The 27279-nt window shown below is 45.4% G+C and overlaps 1 protein-coding gene across 11 annotated transcripts in view; it reads left to right on the top strand.

Moving 5' to 3' along the window:
* The first annotated feature begins 764 nt into the window (after positions 1 to 764).
* The window catches only part of ZNF618 (zinc finger protein 618), a 51413-nt gene continuing 24898 nt past the window's right edge, over positions 765 to 27279 (top strand). For 2 of the 11 annotated variants that reach the window (XM_058158982.1, XM_058158976.1), the window contains exons 1-3: positions 765 to 1720; positions 22473 to 22543; positions 25445 to 25707. In XM_058158982.1, the coding sequence (XP_058014965.1) occupies positions 1406 to 1720; positions 22473 to 22543; positions 25445 to 25707 (649 nt within the window). In that variant the 5' untranslated portion in view covers positions 765 to 1405. The remainder of the gene's footprint in view (positions 1721 to 22472; positions 22544 to 25444; positions 25708 to 27279) is intronic. The other 9 variants (XM_058158986.1, XM_058158983.1, XM_058158978.1 and 6 more) reach the window with 8 other exon arrangements.

The following is a 27279-nucleotide window of genomic DNA, read 5'->3' as shown; positions in this document are numbered from 1 at the left end:
GAGGCGTAGACAGGCTTAGTATTGCTTTCACTTCATTTCAGAAGGGCAGGTGATATTTAAATGGTACAATTGGCCACTTGCCAGCAAGTCCTCCCTGCTATGGGGCTTGCTTGCTGGCACAGAAGGAAGTTAAATGGCATCAGAGAAAAGGAGAGGTTATAAGGTAAATCAAATGCGTGGTTGCACCTATCCTATCAGTGCGGCGACCCCAAAATAATTTTTAAAGACGAATGCTGCATGATTTTCTGTGCATTTGCCATAAACAGGTCAGGTTGCTACAAATCTTCCTGCTTGCCCAGGTTAGTGGACTGAATCAGTCACTTAAAATATGTTTTTTGTATGGTGCGGTTCCCTGGTTTAAAGTTTTGAAAATGTAACTGATTTTTCTGAGTTGTTTTCTTGATCTTCCCTTGGGGTTATTTTTAACAGAGAGTGGGCAGTAAATAGGAGTGCCAGGCCTCCTAGAATGGTGTGGCCCATCAGAGGGCCCAGGTAAGCCTGGCCTTCCTGCATTGAAGTTGCCTCTCCTCATCCCAGCCTGCTGCAGGCCTGAAGCTGGAAGGGCTTCGCTTGCCATCTGGGGGTTAGAGCCCGCTTTAGGGGGTAGCCCAGCCCTTCAAAGTTGTTTTGTGCAAAGCTGCCCTGTCTGTCCTATTAGTTAATAGTAACATGCTTTCCCAGCCATTGGGTATATTGTATCCATGAAGAGTTCCAGGCTGCTTCTCCTGCTCAGGCTGGCTTGGCTTGGCTGCTTTTGAGCCTCCCTTTGGGGAGCCTGGCCGCTGGGATGCTTTCCACGGGTGTCCCCTTCCCTGCCTCCCCACCGTCCCAGCAAGCCTGGCCGCCTTCATTCAGTACAGAGAAAAGGACAAAGTGCAGCAGGTGCGGGGGAGCGCTGTGCGGATGGGGAGAGGTGCGTGCTCCAAATGCCAACATTAGAGAAGGCAGGTGGAGGTGGAAGGAGGAAGAACCGGGGAGCCGAGCCAGCCTTGGGTGGGGGTTCAGCCTTCGGAGAGCCCTGGCGGCAGGTGCACGGTGACGCCCGGATTCCCGGGAGGCTCCCTGCCCGGCCTTCTTTCGGCTAAGCTGCGCAGCCGGACGGTCTGCCTGGCAGAGGAGGCTCGGTGCGCGCCGGAGAAGGAACCACAACAACCACGCGTGGCCAAAGCGGCGGCGCGCGAGAGGCGGCGCGCCCAGGGCGCAGCGCGGTGCGGCGTGTAAGGCCGGCAGGCTCAGCCGAGTGCTCGCCGCCGCCTCCCTCCGCCCTTCCGCCGGGGCCGCCTCCGCCTCCGCCTCCGCCTGCGATGGCGGCGCTCGTGGCTGCGCCGACTGCGGCGCGCTCTCTGCCCCGGCCGAGCCCGGCCCGGCAGCGCTGAAGCGGCCTGGGGAGCGGCTGGCGCGGCCCATGTCCTCCCAGGGGGCGGAGGAGACCGAGCCGCCCACCCGTCCTGCTGCGGCGGCGAGGGAGGCGGCTCCGGCGGCGGCCGCTCCGCATTGTGCGCCGCGCGGCAGCGGCGGGAGCAGCAGCTTGGCGAGCGAGAGCGGGGGCCCGGCCCGGCGGGAGCCCCTTTTGCCGCCCCTCGCCCGCCAGCCCAGCCCCATGAAGGAGCCTGGCGGCCCCGGGGCAGCGGACGGCGGCGGGGACGGAGCAGCAGCCGCCGCCGCCTCTTCTTCTCCGGAGGGCACAGGAGGGGCCGCCGCCCCCGCCGCGGCGGCTCAGGTAAGCGCGATCGCCCGGGTTGCAGCCCCGGCCGCGGGTGGGTTGGCCGCCGCGCCGTTCCCTCTCTCCGCCTGGCTTCTCGGAGCAGCCATGTCTGCATCGCCCTCCGGGGCGTGTGGCCTGGGTCCCCGGGCTCCCGGGCCTGGTGAGGGCCGCGGTGCCCCCCGATCCCCTTCGCTCGAGGGCCGAAGGGCTTTCCGCTAGCTCTCGCTGGGGTGTGTGTGTGTGTGTTGGCTTTTTTCCCCTCATTTTCTCCAAACGAGTCTTCTTATTAAAACGACGCCACCTAGGGGAGACTATTCCAAAAATAGGGGGGGGGGAGGAAAGAAATTAAATTTGAGAAAAAAATATTTTTTTTTCTTTTTGTTGTTTTCGAAGGGAAAGTTTAAATCGTTGCCTGTTTTTGAGAGATCCTTTCGCTTCTGGAATTTTCTTTATCTGAGAAATGCTGGAAACAGCAGAGCATCGCTTTGCTTCTCTTGGATGTCAGCAAATTTTTGTTTTAAACCGGAGTCTTTAATATGCAAATTAAGATGAATTTGGTGAAATCGACGTTCCTTTCCCCATCTTTTTAAACGAGAAATAAGCTCTTTTCCAGGAGGTATCGGGGAAACAAAATTAAGGAGAAAAAGAACAATTTGAAAGAAATCGGTTTGGGAGAAGGTGGCAGAATTGTTGCAAAGCAATTAAGAATTGTACTTGCAAATTCGAAAGGATTTCACGGTTAAGTACCTTAGTATTGGATTTATTTTCTCACGAAGTATAATTTAATCTTACAATTTTTAAAGAATTGTGTGTGTTATATGAAAATTTCTGAGGACACACCCCAATTTTTTTGTGGGGAATGACTTTTAAGTTTTTATTCAAATCTGATTTGAAAGAGCTTTGTTTTTAAACATGAGACAACCCTGCAAGTCAGAGAAGCTCAAGTTAAGATTATAGAAACGCCTTTTGTTCTGAACCAACATATATTTTCTGAAAGCTTCTGTTGTTGGCACAATTAAAATAATGATTCTAGCATTTAATTTATAATCCATATAGAACTGGGGGGGAGTGATTTTGTTTTGCCCACCACCCCAAAATAACACAAGATACCATCTTTTGAGAGTTCAATGTAACACTTTATGTATAAATGCATCATTAGACTAATAATAGGGTATGCAAAATACTATTGGTTGAGGAAACTGCAGATGTAAAGTTGCAGATTTAAAAAAAATAAAAAAAATTGCAAAATTAAATTATGCTTTCTTAAGAATTTTTTAAAAATTTGCTCCATCACCAAGCTGAAAATCTTACTAACAAGTACTGATTAGTTTGTAGTTAGCAATATACCTTTGAATTTCTCACATGGATTTGTGAGTAGTAAAATTGCCTTTTGAGTTTTGATCGTTGTGTCTGTGTCTTCTTTTTCTGTTTTGATTTGTATTTTATAAAGAATGAGTAACTAATTCACAGAATTTTCTACTTAAATCTCTGTAGAAAGTGATGTGCAGCTTCTGCATCTGAGGCAAAAGGGACAGAAAAAACGCCAACATTAAATTTGAAGGGGAAAAAAAGGAAAGAAAAGGGCAAATCCTGCAGAGTCTCCACTTTAAAATGGGAACAAAATATCAAGATGGCCGACTCCACAGCTGCAGCAGAGAATCTGAAAGGGGCATTTCTGTGCTGGAACAGAACAGATTTCTGCAGCTTAAAATCTTTTTCCCCAACCTCAGTGTAGAAAAAAAATGTTTTTGAAAATCTAAAAGTTTGTCTAAGCTGAATTTTTTTAAAAAAAATTTAGAATTTCAAAAAAAAAAAAATTCCTGGGGGGTGGAAGTTGGATTTTTAACTGTATTTACCGTAATTGTAATCTAAACTACAATTGAATATTGAATTGAAAATTCAGGGGATGTTATTCCTAAGGGAATGGGGGAGGAGGGAGGGGGGAGGAGTGCAATTAGAGATTTCATCTCTAACCAATCCCATTTCCTTCCTCCCCCATCAAAAGGGGAGGAGATTGTTTGGATTTTTGGGAAGATTCTGGAACAATTAAAAAACAAGCAATTTTCCAAACAGCTCAGATAGTTTTAATTTTTGTAGTACTTAGGAATAATGTTTTCTGCAGAATTTCTGTGGAAGAAAGGAGGCTGACAGTTTAAGAATGTTAGTGGGGTTGCAATTAAATTAACCAGTCACAGATTAACAGTTGATATGTGTTTACCCAAGCAAGCTTCGGCTGGCTGATTCTTATAGAAGATTTTCTGGATGGGCTACACTGTCAGAGTCATTTTATAATGATAAGAAAGCAGGTCTCAAATTTCCAACTATGTCCATTTAAAATAAAATGATATATTACATGATCAGTTACTTTGTTAGGTTTGCTTGATTATCTTTTAAAATCCTTTGAAGGGAAGAGAAGGGAAGAATGTCCTTGCTTGGTTGGGAGAAGTGGCCTTGGTTTTTCTGGTCTGGAATGAGTTGGCTGTTCTTAATGGCCGAAGCCAAGGAAATCCAAAGAGGAGGAAATGAACCAGGGATACTGTACACAAAACTCATTAAGCCCTAGTGAATAATTGGGGGAACTTTGAGGGGTTTTGTGTTTTCAAAGGCGGGGTGGTGGTAGTGGGGTTGCACTCACATTTTTCTTCAGGCTCAATGTTCATAATTTACTATCAAGGTTTGACCCTGGTCTGTGTGTTCATTTAATTTGTTCTCGTAGTTTTAATTGAAGTAATAGAAAGTCACAGGGAAGGAGACTTCAATTCTGGCAGATAACTGGCCTACCTTAGAGGTGTGTTGTACAGTTGCTAGGATACCACCCCCGTAAAATATTTTGAGTATGTGTTTATGACTATGGCTACTAATATTGAAAAAAAATGAATTAATGCAGTGTAAATCTTGCCATTAACAATATTCATATTACAAATATTGACAATGTTTATATGCTAATACTGTAGTCAAATATATTAAAAGTGCTATTGTTAATTTTTAATAGTACAGAAGTAATTAACATTTTGAGTGGAATAAAAGTTTATTTCAGTTACATCAAGCAGAAGCAGAAAGCCCAATGCCTTACTCTCCCCATCACTCCTTTAAAAAGAATTAAGTGGTTATTAATAACACATTGAAAGTAAAACAGTGAAGCAGTGAGGAAAAAGCTGCTTTTTGTAGACCCATCAGGGTATGACCAGCCAAGCTTAGTAGAACAGAGATGGAGACTTGGCTGTTGGGATGGTCCCCCTCTCAGTTGTCTGCTGGGCAGGGTTGTTGGGCTCTATGTGTTCCTGAACTCTCACAATGAGATTTTTGGATGAATTTTACTCTTCTTTTAAATCTCACCTGTCTCTAAAGCGCTTAAGGCAACAGCCGTGCTTCTGCATCCTCCTCCTCTTCACAGTGATGCTGAGAGGGACAGATCAGGAAAAGCTGCCTATAGCTGCTGCCTCTTGGGCGACTCTCAGAATGTGGGAGATACACTGCCAATGGGTTGCTATTCCAACACTTCCAGACAAACCTGGATGGTTTTAGAGTAAATATGCATAGGCTGTGTTAAGTTTGAAAGTGTGGAGATTGGAGGCTGAATCTTCTTTACGCTAACCGCTTGCTGCGGTTGGTTGAAGGGTGGCTGCTGTGCTCTGCAGATGGGCCTGAAAACTGTCGCTTTCCAAGTCTTCACTTAGAACAAAATAATACAAGGCAGTCCTTGGGTTACAACGGTAATTTGGACTGGAATTGCTGCCAGTAAGTGATGTAGTCGTAAAGGGGGACATCATGTAACCATGCCATTTCCAGCAGTGCCAGGTGTGTCATTAAGTGAGGGCTGTAAGCTAGGACCTCAAGTGACTGACTTTGATTTCCTGTAGGCTTCTCCATTGAGTTTGTAGAAAGCTGACAGGGAACACCAGAAATCGCAATCCCGTGACTGGGGGTAACTTCACAGTCATGTGGCAGCTGGAACTCTGAGGGCCCACCATAAGTCTTCCCTTGTTCAGCACTGCCACAAATCATAGCCCATATTGTTGCAACAAGAGCAATAAACTCCAGGATGGCTTAAATTGGATAGCACTGGGACCCTTCCTCACTCTTCCCACATTTTCCCAAATTTCTGATACATGCATAGGGGAGGGGAGAATAAAGACAGTTCCTAGAGAAGACTTGTGTTTGTAGACCACTCTAGGACTTTGTTTGGGCAATAGGAAAAGACTATATTGTGAGTGAGGAGCGCAATCGATTTTAACTCTCTCGGTACGCACCAGTAACATACGTAATCTACAGTATATGCTGATTTTTTTTTAATTCTCCAAGTCCTATTTTTAAAAATCCCCTTTTCTGGTGGGCTTGTGAAGAGCACCACCTTCTCCCAGATAGTTGGCTTTGATAGATGAAAAATGCCAAGAGATGGGTGGGATTTTTTTCCTGTCATTTTTCAGAATTGCTTAAATCTTGCAACTGGGTCTTCAGCTTCCTGACCTGGGAACTTGGAAAGTTAAGCCGGCTGCTATAGTAATGGTAGATTCCTGCAGTAGGCAGCGGTTGAACTAGAGACATTTGAAGTTCCTTCCAAACCTGACTCTGTGTATCCATGAGTGATTTGGTGATTGTGATGTTGTGCTCCAGTTCGTTTGTGTGGGCTGTGAACATGGGGCAAAAAATAACTGTAATGGCAACTTTTCCCTCACAGGAAAATTTCTTCCTACAAATATGTTGTATTGTATATGTTTGCCTTACTGTGCCTGGTTACGTAGGTGAAAAATGTAAATCAATCAGGCAAATACAACAGTAAAAACGTTTCATGTTTATCAAACGACTATCCTCAGCAAGAGAAATAAATACAGTATTGACCTCAACATTTTCCAATGCAAACTGGAAATTTTCTATGTGAATTTGCGTAGGAATTTCTTCTTGGATTTTTTTTCTATTTATGATTTCAAAATTGTTCTGTTTACCAAAAATATGTAATTTTAAGGAAAGAGTGAGAAAGAAAGTCTGAATTTCTCCCCCCCCCATTATTCTGTGAGGGACATTTGGCCAAGAGAGCGCAAGTGTTTTCAGAATCCTTATAACCTGAGCCGTCCTAGACTGACATTCTAGCTAACCTCTGTATTATAGGTTGGAAATCGAAATGTTATTTTTTCCAATGAATATTTGTGTTACACACACAAATTTGATGTAGAGTGCTGAAAGATTTTTCCATTCATATGTACCTAAGTAGTTTGCAGCTGGCATGGACTGTCTGCAAAATCCCACCCACACCCCTAGTTCCTTCAGAACATCTATCGTGTGGGAGGACAGCCCATTCACTGGTGCTGTAAGGATGCTATAACGAAAGAGTCAAGGGTGTAGATTGCTCTGTGCCTTTAAGAGAGGACTGTGATTATTCAGGAACATCTGGAAGGCCACAGGTCCCTGACTTGATTTAATAGCTTTATATGTGCCAATCAGGCTTTTGTGGGCAGAGATCATCTTCTAACATCTGTAAATTTAAGTTGCTGCCACAGGCCAGGCAGAGAGGCAGGAGCAATTTTGGCAACCCTCTCTATTTGGGATCCTTTGGGCAGCTGAATTCCAAATAAGGGAGCCGGTGTCTGTCTTGATGTTGCAACTCTAGCGGGAAGAGTTGGCCATATAATGTAAAAACTGATACTGACATTGTTGAGATTTGACTTTCTTCGCATTCATGTTTTGAATGTCAACTGAAAGCCTCACTCTTAAATACATTTTTGATTATACAGATTTGAGAGTCTCTTATGACATCAGTTGAAACTAGATCTTTAAAAATTTAAAACACTTGTTTCTCTTTTGAGGAGTTGAATCTATAACTTCATTCATTCATCACTCACTCATTCATTCACTCATTCGTTCTTTCGTTTGTCATCCATTCACTCATTCATACGTCAGGTTTCCTAGTGCTGTTTAATGGCTGAGTTTGCAAGATACATTTAACTGAGTTAAAGGCTTAGTGGCTCTAACTGATATCGGCATACTTACTTCGGTTTACTTAAAACATTGATTAATGTTAATGCATAGTATGAAGCAACATGTTATGTTCACTGTATTGTGCAACCTGAAAAAGTGGTTTAAATTAATAAGTTAAGGTTTTGCTTTGCTTGGGAGAATGAAATAATAAATGGAGAGGCATCACATTTAGTTACATTTGCTTGACTTGGTACTTTCAGGAGAATACTTACCTTAATTCAGTGATTTCTGATGGATCAGAACCAGTCGTTTTGGCCATAGGGAGGTGATTCCGAGAAGGCTATAATAATACAAAGAAAGCTGCCTATGGATCAGTTATTCATGTAGTAGCATGTATGAAGGAAGAACACTTGAGGTTGCACACTGATTTGGGAGCAGTCTTCTGGGATTGTTGCTTCGAGGTGAGTGGGGATGTCTGCATTGTGAGAGTCCCAGTGCTCCTTGTTGGGATTCACTGATGCAGATGATGATGAAGAAGATGATGATCATGATCTCATGCAGAACCTGGTGAGGCTGTCTTGGCTGTTCTGCGCAGAGGTTCTGGGAGGAAGCCCTGCTCCGTGTGCAGCCGAATTGGTTCCGTTTGTTTTCAGTCATGCAGCAAGAGCAGTTTTGTTCTTGGAGCTTGATTGTCCTTTGATAAATCTTCATTCTGTTTTATTTTACTTGGTTTATTTCTTTCACTTTTTCTCCATTGACTCATGAGGGATTGTAGGACACAGGAGTTCAACTCCACCCATTTGCTTTCTGCAATTGAAAGCCCCATTCCGCAAGCATCAGTATTTTATTTTATTTTATTTTATTTATTTCATTTGTCATAACAGCATACATAAGCATAAGCATGAAGTAACTATACAACATATAAGCATATATATGAGTATAAGCATGTAATAACTATATAAATTGGATATAATGAAAGGAAACAGTAGATCAGGAACGGTAGGCACGTTTGTGCTCTTATGCACGTTTGTCTGTTGTGCTTTGGGGAAGGTTTATCATTCAGCTCACGAGAACAGCCAGAACTTGTAAAATAGGTCCAGTCCAAAAACGTCTCCTGCCTATTAGACACGCTTTAGGAAAGGTGAAGATTCTGTGGTTATTATAGCCCCTTTATCTTAATTCACTGCTGACTTCTCCTGCCCAGCTTTAAGTTTTCTTCCTTTGGTACAGTGCTACCTTGGTACTCAACTGCTTTGAAACTCATTGAATTTGGTACTCAATGCATTTTGATGTGAAAATTTTGTCCCACTATCCATCGTTTATTTGGTAATCAATGCACAAACAAGAACTTGTCAATGACTGCTGCCTTTTGACTCACCACATTAATCCTTATGGGAAAAAATGGTTTGGTACTCATTGTGCCTCCAGGAACTGATTAATGATTGGTACTAAGGTACTACAGTCTTGCCATCTGTATCAGGGAAATCACCTGATCAATTGGCCAGAATCTACTAACTGAGAAAACTTAACAGCCGGCCAGGTCAAAGCTAGATCTCTGCTAGATCTCTGTGGCCTGTATAGCCCCTCTCTGCGCTCCTGTCGAAGTCCCTTGAACTGAGGCCCTCTCTTCCATTCATCTCCTCGTAGAAAACTTCAGATCAGCTCTCTGGACAGGAGGAAGGTGCTGTTGGAGCCTATGTGTCTTCATCTCCCACAGGAAGAAAAGAGTCTTTCACCACGATAACCTTTTTCCTCCTGAAATCCATCTCCGTGATGCTCCTTATGCTGTCTCCTACACTTTCAGGCCATCCAGCGGTCATGTATGAATGTTTGTTTTCTACCTAAAATAAGTCTGTCTTTTTAATGGAATTGTTGTCTGCTTCTGGGCTTCAAAGGCCCAGTTTTCCCTCACCATTTTTCCAAATGAGAGTTACAGACTTTTAATAGCAGCTCTACTTAGGTGCATTTAATTAAAGTAGTGTTGAAAATTCTGACTTTTGTAAAAAAAAAAAAAAAAAAACACCTGGAAGGCCACTTAAGTAGGTGTGTTTCTGATACTTCGGATCATGCATTGTTCTTGCTTGCAAAAATTGAAGGATTTCAACTTGAACATTTCAAGCTTATATACACATTCTTGAGTATGAATGGGAGCCCTATGTGCCCCCCCCCAAACTGAACCTGAAAGACATTACAGAACTCCTACATAGAGTGTGCATAGGCCACCTGGAGCCTGGAAGGTTACTTTTAGTAAGCCAATACCATACAGAAAACCAATATATTTGAGAAGCAAAAACAACAACCACCAAAAATTATTTTATTCAGGGAGTACTGTGTCTTAGAATGAGTGTGTGTTACAGGGGGTGGGTGCATTGAATTCTAGATTTCTAGATGTCTTAGAAGCCCTTTAACCATCTTGGGATCTTTAGTCTCTCTTCACTGATAACTAGTGCAGCTGGCAAAAAAGAAAAAACAACAACAACAACTTAGCTTTTAGTCACTGCATTTGTTAAAGTCAGCAGCAGCAGCAATGGGAAGGCCTGAGCTAACGGTGGGCATCAGGGTCTCCTATCTGCCACCACCTAATAAAGTTGTTGTTAGTAGTCATGAAGTCCGACCCATCGCGACCCCATGGACCACGTTCCTCCAGACCTTCCTGTCCTCTACCATCCCCTGGAGTCCATTTAAGCTCACGCCGACTGCTTCAGTGACTCCCTCCAGCCACCTCGTTCTCCGCCGTCCCCTTCTTCTTCTTTTGCCCTCCATCATTCCCAGCATTCGGCTCTTCTCCAGGGAGTCCTAAATAATAAAGTTACCCTCCAGAAAAGAGGCATACAAGTGACGGAAGGGCAGGGAGAAGCCTCTGTTTGATGACTCCTTTCTCATTTAGGGCTGATGGAAGTTGGAAACAAACGAAGCCTTGACTTTCTCCGTCCCATTAATGCCCAGGTAGTCTCTGCTGGCTGCAGAGAGATCGATACCCAGGATGCTTAGGAGGAGAACTGGCCTTCATGCTTATTTTCCTCATAAAGCTCCTGTTATTCCTTCTGTACCTGAAAGTGTTGCAAATATTTGGCTTGAGAATGCAAACAGAAATCTGAGTGGATACAAACATTGTGGCACCAGTTTCTCAATATGGACATTATTGTTAGCAGATTAAGAATTGGGTCTAGGCAGTGCCTAGAGATTTAGTCCTTTAGTAGATCATCCGGAGGGCGGAGGGCAGGCCCTCTGAAAAGTGACCTCCTGGACATAGCTCAGCCTGTGCCTGCTTGAAACAGTCAGTGGTCTCACGAATTTATAGGAATCAAACTGGAAAAGTGTGTCAAGTGTGGCCTCAGTCTCTGTCTTGCTATGTTCCCCCTGTGATCCTTGGGTTTCACTTTGTTTTTTCTAGAGCTTGGCTTTGAACAAAGTCCCTTTAGCCCAGTGCAGCAAGAAAAAAAATGGCCATTTTTCCTCTTCGCGGTTACAATGAATTGGGAATGAAATGTATTTATTGAGAGAAAGCAATTCTGACAAAGGTTAATCCCCACCCCCCCATTCTGCTACATTTAAATTAGAGTTGCTGTAAGAGGAGGAGGACTTCCACAGACTGGAAAATGGGATGGGGGTGAGGGCAGGGCTACTGCAGGCTCTAGAATGAATTACACTCTTTCCCAGCCTTGAAAGTTTTGGAAAGATTGCTTAGATTCCTGAAGGGCTAATCAGGTGTGGTGTTGAAGGATTTGTCTTTTCTTTCCAAGTCCTGAAACCACAAAGTTCTGATTATTTTATCCAATTGAAAAGCAAGGTGACTTTTCATTAGGTTGAATCCTGAAGAATAAAAGTTTTTTAAAAAGCACGTGTAAATAAAAGTACTTCAGTTTTCGTATTTGCCTAATGCATGTAGGATACAGAGAGAAGTCTACCGTTTCTTGATGTAAGAGAATTTTGATTTTTTCCCCCCTTTTGGTAAACTTTAAGTTTGTTTATTTTTATACCCGCTTGGGAAATTAATCTTGAGTATTTATAGTCTTTGTGGTCAGCCAAAGCGAGTTATTTTGCTACAGAGATTTCTAAGATTTCCACATGAACTCTGCTCTTTTCTCCTGTTTCATTTTTAAAGCTTAGGCCTTTTGCCTTATAATTATTCCATTTTGAGCTTTTTTTGGGCGAAGGGAGTCCTATTTTATGGATTTATAATTTGGATTTGGGTTACTCCTCTTCCTGTTTTTTCTTTTAAACCCACAGTTAATACAGAATGAGAAAGTTCAAAAGCTATGGTTGCGATATCTTTTAGAACCTGCAGCTGTTAGGATATTTCCGTGCAGGCTCTTCTTTTCTGAGCTGGTTCCATGTTGACTGCCTAAAGTCCAGAAGTCCATTCCTGTGAAGAGTTTAGAGAACGCTGGCAGAAAGCCATGCGATACCCACCAAGTCTAGCAGTAGGTGGGCTCCCCTTGAGGGCTGGTATTCTGTGAATCACTTTATCACTTTACTCCTTCCCAGGACAAGGCTAATACGAACCAAAAATGAGATTGGGAATTGGGCATAATATACAAAAATATCAGACAACATCCAGCCATCCATCTCACCAAGTGTTGTGACCCAGGCCCAAGTAGGTAGTAGGAAACTCAGTCAGTGTAAAAACAAATAAACTTTATTGGAACTTCATTTCCAGCGTAGTTCAACTAAATTAAAGCAAATTCCTCCCAACACAATTCCTCAGTCCTATCACCAACCTTGGTCCAATTAGGCAAACTGCCAAAGGCCTTTCTTGGCAAAAGTTCTTGGCAAAAGTTCAGAAGACACCGATATGAAACAAATGCAACAAGACAAAGCTATCAACGTTTTTTTCCAGCAAAGAGCCCAAACGCAGTTGCTGGTCTTTTAAGCCTTATGGGTCAATAAACTCTTGGCCCTATTGCTGGGTCGCCCTCTTTGCTTGAGCTGCTCTTGCCTTCTGGCAGCTCTTCTCATGCGTGCATTAGGAACAGGCTCCTCCTGTTCCTCTGCCTCGCTACTGTCAGCCTCTGGAGGCTCTGGCATCCGCATCTCACTCCCCAATGGCCCTGGCCCCACCTCAGCCTCCGACGCAGAGCCCTCATCCGGGCCTTCTCCAGCCTCCGGGATTGGCCCACGCTCTTCCTCAGCCTCATCACTGTCCGACTCCATTGCCAGCTCCACACGCTGCTGGCAGTCCACAACACCAAGGCTTTGCTGCTTTCAAGTCATGGCATCAGGAGTCTCACTTCAGTTCAGTTTAAGCAGGATGCTAACTGTCCTCTGCTATGAGTCCATTGGCATTCTCCTAGAGACTTAAACGTTTGAGAGCAGAGTTAGGACCTCTTCAGCTGAATTTCCTCGGTCTGATTCGGGCTACAATTAAGAGTCCAGGGTTGAGTTCTACAGCTCTGGATTTTCTTCAGCCCATCAGTTGGAGTTGAGCTCATGGCGATGCTTGTGACTCCCTGCATCTTTCTGAGGGAGGCATCAGAAGCACCGGGCTGTGGAAATTGGCCTCTTTCCCGTCCTCGGGCAGCAAGGTTAGTTTTGGTGATAAGTTACATATTTTAGTTAATAGTTCAGCAAACTTGCATTGGCCATATTTTAAGATCTCTCCGGGTGAATGCAACCTGGCCCAGGGGCCTATTACTTTTTAACTTACCATATCTAAAACATAATTCTTCGGTACTTATATTTTGGCAAAATTCGGTGGATGCACTCTGAGGAAAAGAATAAAACAGAAATGTGTTGCTGTGGTATAAATTTTCCTCCATTTTGCCCCCAAAAAGCCACTTTGGCAAAGAAATAATTCTACTTTTCTGCAGTTTTCCAGTTTTCTTTTTTTTTAAAAGGATCCAGCGCAATTAAGAGTGGAAGAGTCAGTGCCCAAAAGGTTTCTTTTGAGGATTCAGGTTTGAGAAGGCAGTCTTATACCATTAAAAGTGTTGCTTGTACTCCCTTACAGGCTCTTCTGGGTTGGGGAGCTATTGCTCTCTTGAATGCTATGTAACTGGCTAGTTGTCGACTGTCAAAGTCACACCCGCCTCCACATCAGATCCAACAGCTAAGAACACATAAGTTGGGGCATTTACTATTCAGAAATAGAAAACTGCAAAGTTCACAAATTCAGACAACACATTTAAATCAAAAGAGTCTTTCTGTGGCCTCCCTTCAAACGCAAGTCAGACGGTATCCTGGATGGATTTACTATCCTCCTGCAATTCTCTGTTGCTGTTTTCTTGCACAAGGGGACAGTGCTTGCCATGCCAGCTAGTCGGTAGAACATTCATTATTTCCCTAATTATTGGGTGGCTGGAGGAGGGGTAGATTTCCTGCCTTTATTTTTATCCATTCACTACTTCACCATATTGTTCTAGCCTTTAATTAGATACAGGTTATAGGATTTGAAGGGAAGAATATTACAGCTTTTATACATACATACATACATACATACATACATACATACATACATACATACGTACATATATACCCACTCATACCGCTTTTCCTCTTTGAGGAAAGCAGCATTATCTAAAGCACAGAAATGGCTAGACATCCCTGAAGGAGCAGGGTTGGCAGTAGGATGGAGAGTGGCAGCCGGAAGGTGTGTCCTAGGCAGCAAAACCTCTTCGGTGAGAGGAGAGAGTGTGAGATACCCACATGTACTCCAGATAGCTGCTTCTCCAAAGAAGAAAGCAAAAACTGACTAAGCTAACAGTCGTAATATAACCTTCATGTACATAAATTCTGACCATCTCTTAATTATTTTCTTTTTTTAAAAACTGTTTTTCAAATATTAAGACACGTCAGAATGGAATGGCAAATCTTATGACATTCACTGGGTGAGTTTTCTTCAATCCTTAATGGAAGAAGTTTCAGGTATGAGTTTGAGGACTTAAAACATTTTTTTAAAACCAATGACAAAAGATTACAGTGTTGTTTTTTTGGAAAGTTATAAATGGACTAAGGTCCACATGGATTTCAAATAAAAATTTGAAATTAATTACAGGTAGTCTTCGACTTATGACCACAATTGAGCCCAAACTTTATGTTGCTAAGTGAGACATTTGTTAAGTGAGATTTGCCCTATTTTGTGACTTTCCTTGCCATAGTTGTTAAGTGATTCACTGTAGTTGTTAAGTTAGTAACACGGTTATTAAGTGAATCTGGCTTCCTCATTGATTTTGCTTGTCAGAAGGTTGCAAAAGGTGTTGTTGTTTTTTATTTGCATTTATATCCCGCCCTTCTCCGGAGACTCTGTGCAGCTAACACTATGTTAGCAATAGTCTTCATTCTATTTGTATATTTATATACAAAATCAACTTATTGCCCCCAACAATCTAGGTCCTCATTTTACCTACCTTATAAAGGATGGAAGGCTGAGTCAACTTTGGGCTTGGTGGGACTAGAACCTGCAATAATTGCAGGCAGCTGCTGTTAATAACAGGCTGCATTAGCAGCCTGAGCCACAGAGGTGATTTAAATGTCCCCCGGGACACTGTGACCGCCATAATTATGAGCCAATTGCCAAGCATCCTAATTTTTATCACATAACCACAGGATGCTGCAATGGTCGTAAGCTTGAAAAATGGTCATAAGTCACTTTTTTCAGTGCTGTTGTAACTAAATGACCTGTTGTAAGTCGAGGACTACCTGTTTAGGAATCCTTCCTGTGGGGAAGAGCTGTTTGAATTCTGAAGAAAAACATGATAGGATGGAACTTTTAAGAACATATGCCATCCTAGATAGACTGTGTGTAAATGAAAATTTTAGGTGTTGACGTTTTCTACCTGCAGCCTGTAAGGAATGGCTCAGCCATATGACTTGAGTCTAGTCTAGGGCTTCCTTATTCCATGCTTTTTCTTGAGATGCTCAGGATGCCTTAGTTGAAGAGTAACTGTTATAATTTCTGGCCCGTTCTTCAGATAGCTCAGTGATCCATAGTTTCTTTTTGGGGCTTTTTGCCTGGTGCTGCTCTGGAGCCTTAATTCCTAACCAGGAGCAATATATTCCTTAGAAATGGCATTAAAGCTGTAGTGCTTGTTCTGCTTGTTTCCTGTCACCTTATCCCTGACTTCAGGTGGGTTGAAATATGAAATTCATAACTTTATATTTTTCCCCTACAGCTGTTTTTCACCACAGCTGTGAGTCACATTTTTTTAAAATTCACACTTAGATGCATATGCAGTTACCAGATGATTACATATAATTATGTTTAAGGAACCTGAAATGATGCCAGTGGTCTCTCTAGCATTGTAGTAACCCTGTCCATATCTTGTGGAATGTGTTTCTGCCACAAACATAACCTGGCAAAATGCTGCATCTTGATTTAAGAAACCTTTTATTATTGTTAATAATAATCACGAATCACGCCATAATCACGAAATTTCCAGAACCGTAAAGCCTACAAACTTGAAATTTGCCATGTATGTTCCTCTTGGCTTCTAGGTGCTCACTAAGAAAGAATTTTTCGAAATGACCATCTATATTAGGAAATATTAATGCTCTGATGGTCATTCTGATGGACTTCTTCTACGCATGCATGAGAATGGCGGTGTTTTGATTTTCATGCTGACGGCGGGCGGGGTTTTCCTGGGCCGAGATGCCGTGGACGTCGATCGCCAAGCTGCCTGAGTCCTCCGCCCCGGATTCCATCATTCCGGCAACCGAGTGAAGGCCTTTGGGCCTCGTTGGATCCTCGGTTGCTGGGAACGGGGCTGGAGTCGCGGACGGATGGCGGATGGCGGCGCCCATTTTGGGGGGCGCAGAGCGGCGTCCGCTGAAAATGGCTGGGCCGGATTGCTGCTTGCTGGCCGCGCACGACATCGGCGGCTGGGTCGTTTGCCGCGTCTGTCATCAGCGGCATTGATACCAGCGATACCATCAACATCGACTGCTGCCTATTAGCCGCGTACGACATCGGTGGCTGGATCGTTTGCCGCATTTGTCATCAGCGGCTTTGATACCAGCGGCCTACTAGCCGCGCACGACATCGGCGGCTGGATTGTTTGCCGCATCTGCCATCAGCGGCATTGATACCAGCGGCCTACTAGCCGCGCATGGCATCGGCGGCTGGACTATTTGCCACATCTGTCATCAGCGGCATTGATACCAGCGGCGTTGGACACTGGTGGCTCTGGCAGGCGGAATTTGGTTCCAGCTGACTTCTGGCCGCATACGACATCGGTGGCTAGAAATCTTTCTTTCCTGCTTTCGGCATTGGTGGCATCAATTATGGGCGGCTTTGGAATTAGTGATGGGTGGCATCGGCGGCGAAATTTTTTGCCGCATTTGTCATCGGCGGCATTAGCGGGCGGAATCCATCAGCCGAATTTCCATCTTTATTAGTCCGATTACCGGCCATTTTACTGGCCTGGTTTGTGACTGTCCCGGCTCTGACCGTAGGCCGCGATATCATCTATGGCGCACCAGACCGCGATTACTACCAGCGGCCCACCGGTGGCCTGATCCTCGATGGTGTTCTGCGAGGCTTGACCTAATTAATATGGACCTGCGGGATCCCTCTGTTATATGAGGGATGTAGCAGACGGTGGGGATGGTATATGACCAATTGCTTTTGATACCATCGACCATGGTATCCTGCTGCACCGGTTGGAGGGCTTGGGAGTGGGAGGCACCGTTTATCGGTGGTTCTCCTCCTATCTTTCTGACCGGTCGCAGACGGTGTTGACAGGAGGGCAGAGATCGACCGCGAGGCGCCTTACTTGTGGGGTGCCTCAGGGGTCGATTCTCTCACCTCTCCTGTTCAACATCCATATGAAGCCGTTGGGCGAGGTCATCAGTGGCTTTGGGGTGAGTTACCAGCTGTACGCTGACGATACGCAGCTGTACTTTTCCACCCGGGGCCACCCCAACGAAGCTGTCGAAGTACTGTCCCGGTGCCTGGAAGCCGTACGGGTCTGGATGGGGAGAAACAGACTCAAGCTCAATCCCTCCAAGACAGAGTGGCTGTGGATGCCGGCACCCCGGTACAGTCAGCTGCAACCGCAGCTGACTGTTGGGGGTGAGTCATTGGCCCCAACGGAAAGGGTGCGCAACTTGGGTGTTCTCCTGGATGGACGGCTGTCGTTTGAAGATCATCTGGCAGCCATCTCCAGGAGAGCTTTTTACCAGGTGCGCTTGGTCCGCCAGTTGCGCCCCTTCCTTGACCGGGATGCCTTATGCACGGTCACTCACGCTCTTGTCACTTCTCGTTTGGATTATTGCAATGCTCTCTACATGGGGCTACCCTTGAAGCGCACTCGGAGGCTTCAGTTAGTTCAGAATGCAGCTGCGCGGGTGATTGAGAGAGCCACATGCTGCTCCCGTGTAACACCGCTCCTGCGCAGTCTGCACTGGCTACCTGTGGTCTTTCGGGTGCGCTTTAAGGTTTTGGTTACCACCTTTAAAGCGCTCCATGGCTTAGGGCCCGGGTACTTACGGGACCGCCTGCTGTTACGTTATGCCTCCCACTGACCCGTACGCTCACACAGAGAGGGTCTTCTCAGGGTGCTGTCCGCCAAGCAATGTCGGCTGGCGGCCCACAGGGAAAGGGCCTTCTCTGTTGGAGCACCTACCCTCTGGAACGAACTTCCCCCTGGTTTGCGTCAATTACCTGACCTTTGGACCTTTTGCCGTGAATTGAAAACGTATTTATTTATTCAAGCGGGACTGGCCTAAATCTTTTAAACTTTTTTAAATTCTAAAATAATTTTAATTGGGGTATTTTTATGAATTTTATGGGTTTTAAATTTGATGGTTTTAAATTTTCGGCCATTTATGGAATATGTTATTTTAAGTCTCTGTTTTAATTTGTATATTGTATTGTTTTATAATCTGGCTGTCCTTCGGCAGAAGGGCAGTATAAAAATCTAAAAAATAAATAAATAAATAAATAAATAAATAAATTAGTTAGCACTGATGCTAATTAATTAGTTAGACGTTCTACTCCTCCTCCCAACTTGAAAATAACTTTGGAGAGAAAGGGATAACATAGAAGAGGCTTCTGTGGGGTAAGCCTGAGGGAAAGAAGGGGCTAGAAAGCCTGAGGGACAGAAGGGGATGGGATAGAGCAGGGGTCTGCAAACTTGGCTCTTTTAAGACTTGTGGACTTCAACTCCCAGAGCTCCTCAACTCTGGGAGTTGAAGTTCACAAGTCTTAAAAGAGCCAAGTTTGCAGACCCCAGGGATAGGGTTAGGGTTAGGGTTAGCCAAGTTTGCAGACCCCTGGGATAGGGTTACGGTTAGGGTTTTTCAGATAGTCCTGGTGCTTTCTAGAAGTATATTAAAACATTAAAAGAGCATCATAAAAACGGCCAGCAAAGAAACGACAGTGCGGAGGCAAGCTGGCTCAGAGGAAGGACAGAAAAAAAGGTTCTTCCAGGGAAGCAAAAGATGCAGCTAAAATGTTGATAAGCTTCAGGGGAAAGAACTCCAGCAATAATGATCGAAAGACTTCCTGTGGCAGAAGCTCTTGGCAGCTTCTCTCTGGTTCACCAGGAAGTTCGGAGAGGGAACCTGAAAGGAGCAAAGGCCGGGGAGTGACAGGTTTGTGATGTACATCAGCATGCGGATCACCCAAAGCAGAGGAAATCTCGCAGGGCTTTGCTAGACCACAGGTGTGGTGGGAAAGGTAGTCAGGGTGGCATTAGCCATTGGGATTGTATATCGGGGCCTTTGTCGCTACCATCTTCCTTTTCTCAGGTTCCTGCTCGGCCTTTATTCACTGCATTCATCCAGGTCTGGGGATGGGGGATGGCCAAAAGAGCTTCTGGTCCAAGATCACGCAGGGCGTTTGCATAGAGGTGAGCTTAAACCTCATTGGATCTCAATGGCCTCTGGACTCACTGGCTGGTAACTTTTCAGGCGAGAATGGCCTGAGGAAAAACCCCTTTTTCTTTGAGAAAGCCCAAGACTTCAGTTAGCCTTTGATGGATTGCCATGAAGCTTATAGGCCAAGAATTGGCAGGTTCAAGGGGAAAGCTTGCAAGTTCCTTGATTTATCTTTAACGAGAAAATTCTGTAAGGCAAAACTGTTTAATTGGGAGAACTTTTAAAATTATGAAAAAATAATCTTTGTACGTTTTTACCACTTTTAGCCTTAGTTGCTCTGTAAAAGAGAAATCTTCATAAAGGAATTGAAAGATATCTAGAATTTTCTCACCCCACCCCCACCTCCCTCCATTATGTGTATTTCTGTAAGATTTCAGAATTGTGCTGATGCACTGAATATGACCTACATAACTTTTAATTTAAAAATTTATGCCAGGTGGAAATTTATGAAATATTTTAGCATGAAAGAGAACCTTTTTCCCCTTAGGAAAATTAAACAATAAATCACCCAGCTTTCAATTTATCGCCCTAAGGCTGGTCATAGATAGCGTCCGTTCCCCTACATTGTTCTGGGAAAAAATATAATTGTATAAGACAGCTTAGCTTCTATCCTCCTACTCTCTAGAATTTTTAATTTCAGCTGTTTCTGCTTGGATTTATTTCCAATATTCCTGCTTGGCTTTTCAATTTCCTCAGTTATTAAATTTTAATTCAGTGCATTAGCATTTAAATTAAAAAGGGGGTTATTTTATCGAACTCCCTCTCCCTGCAACCTCTGAAATGGCCTGTTTCTGCCATAGATGCCCCCCCCCTCGAAATGCAGCCAATCTCTTCCAAGGGACATTTGTGCAAATTCATAGGGGGAGGGAGAGGGTCCAGGGTTTGAAATAATGCTGTTTTTGAGGAAAGCCTTTTTCAGATTTTTTTTTAAATGGGTAATCTCATAATTTTTATTATTAAAAAGGCAGGGGGGGAATTTAAATTGCAAGCATTTGGAACTGCAGTTTTATTAGCCTGGATTTAAGGAAGAGTTTGGACCTTTTGAATTCCAGGGAATGTTCCCAATTTGGCTGGGTGGGGGGAGAACCGAAGATTCTACCGATTACGATGATTCTACCGATTATGTTGACGCATTTACAGATTTCTGCCTTTAATGGGATGTGTGCTTCCATATATAAATTATTCCACTCCAGAAACACTGAAAATTTTCTGCATAGAATTTTTCCTTGTGACTTGTTTTTCTTCTGTTTTCCATTTTGTCCAGACGGTTTTGTGGCGATGGGGAGTGGGGAGTGCTCTGGAAGATTTCAGAGGCTACAAGGGAAGTTATGTGACTGTCCCCATGGAGGTCATTGAGGATTGTCTCCTTGGCCCCCCGTCTCCTTGGCCTGACCTGCCTGCATAATGCAGGCTGTGGAGTCTTGACCCCAGGGCTGCTGGGTACCAACTTGCTCATCTATTGCAGTGGCTGCTGTGGGCAACCTCTTGCGTGGAGCAGGAAGTTCCTGCACTTCCCTGGTGTCTTTGGGGATGCGGGGGTGGGGGTGGGGGTGGGGGGGAGAGGGAGCGCCTCCAAGCTTGAGCTCAGATGCGAGTGGGGGGGCAGCTTAGCTGTGCAGCTTTTTTTTTTTGGCAGCAATGCAGAAGTGGTTACTTTTGAAATTTTCCCAAATTAATCTTGGTGTTCTCTAGTGGTGACCTAGGTCTACCTTTGCCTACTTATCATAAAAGTAAAGATAAAGGTTCCCCTCACACATATGTGCTAGTCGTTCCCGACTCTAGGAGGCGGTGCTCATCTCCACTTCAAAGCCGAAGAGCCAGCGCTGTCCGAAGATGTCTCCGTGGTCATGTGGCCAGCATGACTCAACGCCAAAGGCGCACGGAACACTGTGACCTTCCCACCAAAGGTGGCCCCTATTTTTCTACTTGCATTTTTTACAAGCTTTCAAATTGCTAGGTTGGCAAAAGCTGGAACAAGTCACAGGAACTCACCCCGTTACATGGCACTAGGGATTCAAACCGCTGAACTGCCGACCTTTCGATCAACAAGCTCAGCATCTTAGCCACCGAGCCACCATACCTTATTATCATATATATTATTATCATATTGTTATCATTATTCTTATATTATTATATAATATACTTGGTGGTATATATGCCTGAATGCAGAAATTGCATCCAAACTAGACAAGGGGCATTTCTTGCTCTTCAGAAGTCAGCCAGTGGAGCGTGTGTGTGTGTGTGTGTGTGTGTGTGTGTGTGTGTGTGTGTGTGTGTGTGTGTGTGTGTGTGTCTGTGAGGCTCCTTACATTTTCTCTCTTTCCGCAAGTGATCTTCTGTCCCTGTAGCTTCCCTCTTCCCTTTTAGGCAGCCCCAATTGGATCACCTCCCTCTGTTGACCTAGTCCTAGAAGGGAGCTGGCTCTTCCTCCTTCCTTCCCTCCCCCCCCCGCCCCACAACAGGAGAAGTAGTTGGGGGTGGAGGGTAGCACATACTCTGGTTTTTTTTATCAGGTACTCTCCGTACTGGATCCTTCTCCTTTTCCCTTTGGGAAAGTCATCCATCTGTGGAAAATGATTGAAAAGAGATGGAAAGGAAATAAAAAGAAACAGCCCAAAGTTAATCTGCGGAACTCATTGGCACAAGATGTAGCGATGGCCATAAACTTGGATGGATTGAAAAGACTGGGAAGATGCTTGGATAAATGTAGGACAAGCTCTTAGGCTGGAGACTCAGCAATACTTCTGGGTTGGGGGGGGGATTCCGGTTGAAATGGAGCAGTGGAAGGAAGGGAGGCATGTGGTTCTGGAAGAGGTGGCTTTTCCTAGTTTCTGACATTTTTTTAAAAAAAGGTTTCCTTGGGACTCTGGGGACCATGTTACGGAAGGTCACTATTTTAGGAGGGAATGGACATTAGTTTGTGTTCGCCCTTAATTGTCTGCGATAAGCGCTTTGGGTTCTTTGCATTATTCCAAGCTTCTTAAGTTGGCTGCTTCTCCAGAGCTCTGACCTTCCTCTCTGGCTGCTTCTGTTCTAGGTTGAGGGCGGCAGCAATGGCAGCAGCGGCAGCAGTGGCAGCAATGTTGGGACAAGAGCCTCTGTGGGCAGGTAGGTGCATCTTGGGAGCACCGGGCGACTTCAGTGCTCTGGGCCAGGCCGAAGCTGCCTCTGGAGAGGTTGGCATTGCCCTTCGCCATTTGCTGTGCTTCGATCTGGCTGGAGCTTGTGACCTGCATCAAGCCTGTTGGGAACTTGGGCCTCTCCCTGTCTCTCCATGGGGTGGGAGTCTGCTCCAAATCATGAGACCTTCTCCTCTCCCAAACATGGAAAAATATAGGGGTTTCCTGTTCAGGAGATAATTAACCTTAAATCAGGGGTCCTCAAACTAAGGCCCGTGGGCCGGATACGGCCCGCCCAAGCCATTAATCCAGCCTGCGGAGGACTCAGAGACTGCCCTGCCCACCTCACCCCTCCCACCCGCTGGCCCCCACCATTCAGCCAAGTGCAGGACTTACCTTAGCAAGCCCTGCGGCTTGAACTGGAAGGTAAGGCCATCAGAGTGCTTGTGGGGATGAGGGAAGGATAAACGGGCCATGCAGAGCTCCCGGGAGACCTTCGTGCACTTTGTTTATAGCCGGCAGAGTGCTTGTGGGGATGAGAGAAGGAAAAATGAGCCCTGCAGAGCTCCTTGGAGGCCTTCGAGAACCTCATTTATGGCCAGCAGAGTGCTTGTGGGGCTGGAGGAGGAAAAAATGGGTTCAGGAGTCCTCCGAGGGACCCGTTTTTGCCCTCCCTCACCCCCGGAAGCACTCTGCTGGTCAGTAATCCCCTGGTGGCCAGACTTGCATGGAAGTGGCGCATCCCCCGGTCCTGGGCTGGATGCGGGGCCTGAGGCAGAGGGGATGGCGAGAGGGCGGCCCTCGGGAGAGCGCCACCATGGCACTAAGTGTGATTCTTGGAATAGATGCATAATTATGTGGCAGATACAACCTCTCCATTGGGACCCTTCGGCTTTTCCCCCCTCAGCAGAGCGACACTGGCAAATCTTTGAACTCTGTCCTCGGCCGGTAGCTCTCTTACCCTACAAGGCAGCCACCTTTTGCTCCTGGGCCCAATGGTGTCAGCGGCTCCAAACAAGCCTCCTTCCTTCCTCCCTCCCTCCCTCCCTCCCTTCCCCTCCTTCCTTCCCTTCCCTCTGACAGCCGCACGGTGGGTGGGCTGAGCACGTGATGCAACGCTGGGAGCTGAGTGCATTTCAACCTCCCAGGAATGGCGCCTCCTGGCCCCACCCTCGTGCAGGTCCAATGGCAGCACAGGGACTCATGCGTTGGGCAGCTGTGGTGTCCCTCTGCTTCTTAGTTCGGGCTTCCTCTGTCCCCAGACTCGGGGTGGGGATCAACCAGCGCGCTCCAAGCGGGCAAGCTGCTGGCCCGAAAAAGGCTCCTGCAAGCCGGCAGGCACCTGTTGGTGAAGCAGGGCTGGCGAGATGCAAGCGAGATAGGGAGCGGGCGTGCAATAGCCACCCCCACCGCCTTCTTCCCCTCCCGCCACCAGTGCTTGGCTGCCCGCCCTTCTCCCACTTGGCGTTTGGCAGTTACAGGGCGGTGGCTGGCGAGGCTGCTTGCCCCCCAAAGGAGGATGGCCGTCTCCACCCCCGGAGAGGGAGGCAGGAAGGACTGGCTGTCTGGCAGATCAGAGCCACTGAGCCCCCACCTTGGGGCTTCCTCACCAGATCTGCTCCGAGTGATGGCTGCCCTTGCCCAAACCTGTTGAATGCGTTGGACACATGTGGAGGAAGCTCCCTGGCGGCCAGTGATACCCCAAAAGCAGATTGAGACTGCCACAATGCAAATAGAATGGAATGGAATGGAAATAGGAGAGAATGGAATGGGAATGGGGACGGGATGAAATGGAATGGAATTCAGCAAGGTTTCCCTTCCCCACCCTGCCTTTGTTCTTCTAGCACACTTTTCTTGAGAGAGGGAGAGAGAAACTAGTTGATTGTAACCTCCTTGAGGCTGAAAAGAATTGCTGCAAAACTGAGTTTTCTGAAGTGGACCACTAGACTCATAAACAAAAAATGATCTAGTAAAAAGAAAAGTCAAACAAAAGCAAATTAAGCACCTCCAGGAGGAAAACAAATTAAAGTTTGTGTGTATTATTTAATGGACTGCTAAATTGGGAAAATGGACTGCTAAATTGGCCACGCCCACCCAGCCATGACCACCCAGTCACATGACCACCTAGCCACACACACCCACCCAGTCCGCCCCCCCCCAACAGTCTGAGGGACTGTGAAGTGGCCCCCTGTTCAAAAAGTTTGAGGACCCCTGGCTTAAATGGTGGTTTCTGTCTCCCTGATGCTTCTCTCTGTCTCCCGCCCCCTTCTTCTTCTTCTTCTTCTTCTTCTTCTTTTTTTTTTGCTACTTTTCCCCTACTTTATAATATCTTTTGTCTCTTTCAGCATCTGAAGCGAAGGGTGGGTGGGTGGGAAGAGAGTTTGCCAATAGTTTGCTTTTAGGGATCCAAATAATATTTGTTGCTATTCTATGCCCAGCTTGATGTTTTTCAAGACGTTTGTTGATTCTTTAGAATTGGTTTGTGTTAGGCATTCAACAATATTGCGAGCTGCTTAAGAGGAGATTAGCATGTGTCGTTTAATTAATTAACTCCTTACACTCTGCAGAAAAGGTAAGGTTCCTTTTCTCTTGGCTCGTGGCTGTGAATCATGGGAGGTGTGGACAGTCCCAAGTGAGTCCATTTGAAGGACATTCAAAAGTTTTTAGTCAACCAAATACAGTGACAAGCCATTTGTTTAGCCTACAAGACTGTTTTTTTTAAAAAAGAAAACCCCTACATCTGTAGAAGTATCCCACTTATCCATAAATTCAGGGGCGTGTTGAGTCACCCAGCCCTAAGCCCCAGACCGCCTGGATAGGCGACGTTCCCTTTGGGTGACTTCGGTGGGCTCTCTGAGGCTTAGAGGTCTTGTTTTTCCCCTCACCCAAGAGAGCGTTTGAAGAGGACCCAGAAGATTATGAAAGCAGAAGGTTGTGATTCAGCCACGCCTCAAGCATCGCCCAGTAAGGATGCAGCAGCAATGACCGAGGTGAAGGTGAAAACGGAAGTCCCGGATGACTACATTCAGCAGGTGGTCTGGCAGGATGACCCAAAAGAGCCGAAGAAGAAAGGTGGCGGGGTAGCCGAGGTGCCTGCCGAAATTTGTGTGGTGATTGGTGGGGTCCGCAACCAGCAGACTCTCGGTAAGCTAGGTCGGTGGTCCATTGGCTTAACCTTTTCTTGCCAGGGACGGGCTGGGGTCCATGGAGGGGGGAGGGGGGCTTTTGAGAGTTGAGGAGGCTCTTGGGTGAGTGTAATTCAGGCAATAAGCATTAAGAGAAAGGACAGGGCAGCTCCTGCATGCTGGCTAATTGCTGTTTCCAGGTTGAGAAAGTAGTCAGTTGAGATCTAATCTATTAATCAGTTAAATTGCATTGACTATGTTTGCCTTTAAATGGTAAGTGATAGGGCCGGTTTAGCTCAGGCTGGTAAGGCCTGTTATTAAGAACACAAAGCCTGCAATTACTGCAGGTTCGAGCCCGGCCCAAGGTTGACTCAGCCTTCCATCCTTTATAAGGTAGGTAAAATGAGGACCCAGATTGTTGGGGGGGCAATAAGTTGACTTTGTAAAAATATACAAATAGAATGAGACTATTGCCTTATACACTGTAAGCCGCCCTGAGTCTTCGGAGAAGGGCGGGGTATAAATGTAAAAAAAAAAATAAAAAAAATAAGGAGAAAATACCTTTCCTTTCTGTGTAAACCACAGCAGGCTTATAGCACCTCAAAAGAGGCATTCCTTGCTATAGGAGAGGAAGAGAAGAGTTTTGGGGAGACCAATATGTAATCCTTCAATCTGAGGCACGTTAGAGGTACATAAAACCTTACATGATGCAGAAAATAAAGTTTTATCTTTTTCGCCACTTTAAAAATCAAGGTAATCTATTAAACACAGAGCAATTCAGAAGTAACAAAGAAGATGACTCTTGTCTAATGGGGAAACTATAGAATGCATTGACTCCAGCTATGCTGGACATTTTTAAGAAGAAATTAAATGAACAGGCAGGGGCCCCTTGATAGCGGCTGGTCTTAAGGGCTCTAGGCTATCTCATAGGAACGAATAGCTGGGAACAAGATTGGGCAGAGTTCTGGATTACCTACTGTGCTTCAGTTTGACCATCCTCCAGAATGGAGCCTTAGGTGGACTTGGGAGTCTTTGTAGTTCCAAGTGTGGGCTTGTGTGGACAGCATGAGATGTGTCCAGGAGACAGACATGCCTTGGTATTTAAAATTACTACTCTTGGGGATTGGATAACTCTAGTCCAGAAGAGTTTCCTTCTCTGCTATCTTAGCTGATTCTGGGTGCATCTAATTTAAAGCTATAATGCCTAATTAAAAGACACATTCCTGTCTTTTATTTATTTTTTCTTGAAATAAAAATAATAGAAGAAACAGTGGAATAAGATGGAATACAATATTCGGAAATTAGGGCAAACAGTTGCTGTGTAAAATTGCAGACTTTTTCAGGCAGTCGTTTATATTTTAGCTGTCACAACTTGAAGGGAGATTTTCTGTATCTTTTCTCCTGCACAAAAAAGCAGCGTAATGAACGGTAGAGGTTTTTCCACTGGATTTTTTTGGTAGCCAGAAAGCCTGAGGTTTCCACTGGGGGAGGGAGAGGGGCAGATGGCAGGGGTCTGAGGTCCCCAGCCGGGCTTTCCTTTAATTTATGCCATTCTAACCTGATCTGAGATGCTGCCTGGGACTTTCTCCCTCCGCATTTT

Source organism: Ahaetulla prasina, chromosome 16, assembly GCF_028640845.1.
Source record: "Ahaetulla prasina isolate Xishuangbanna chromosome 16, ASM2864084v1, whole genome shotgun sequence".
Lineage (NCBI taxonomy): Eukaryota > Metazoa > Chordata > Lepidosauria > Squamata > Colubridae > Ahaetulla > Ahaetulla prasina.
Note: the sequence above shows the minus strand (reverse complement) of the source record. Positions and strands in the feature narration are given on the sequence as shown.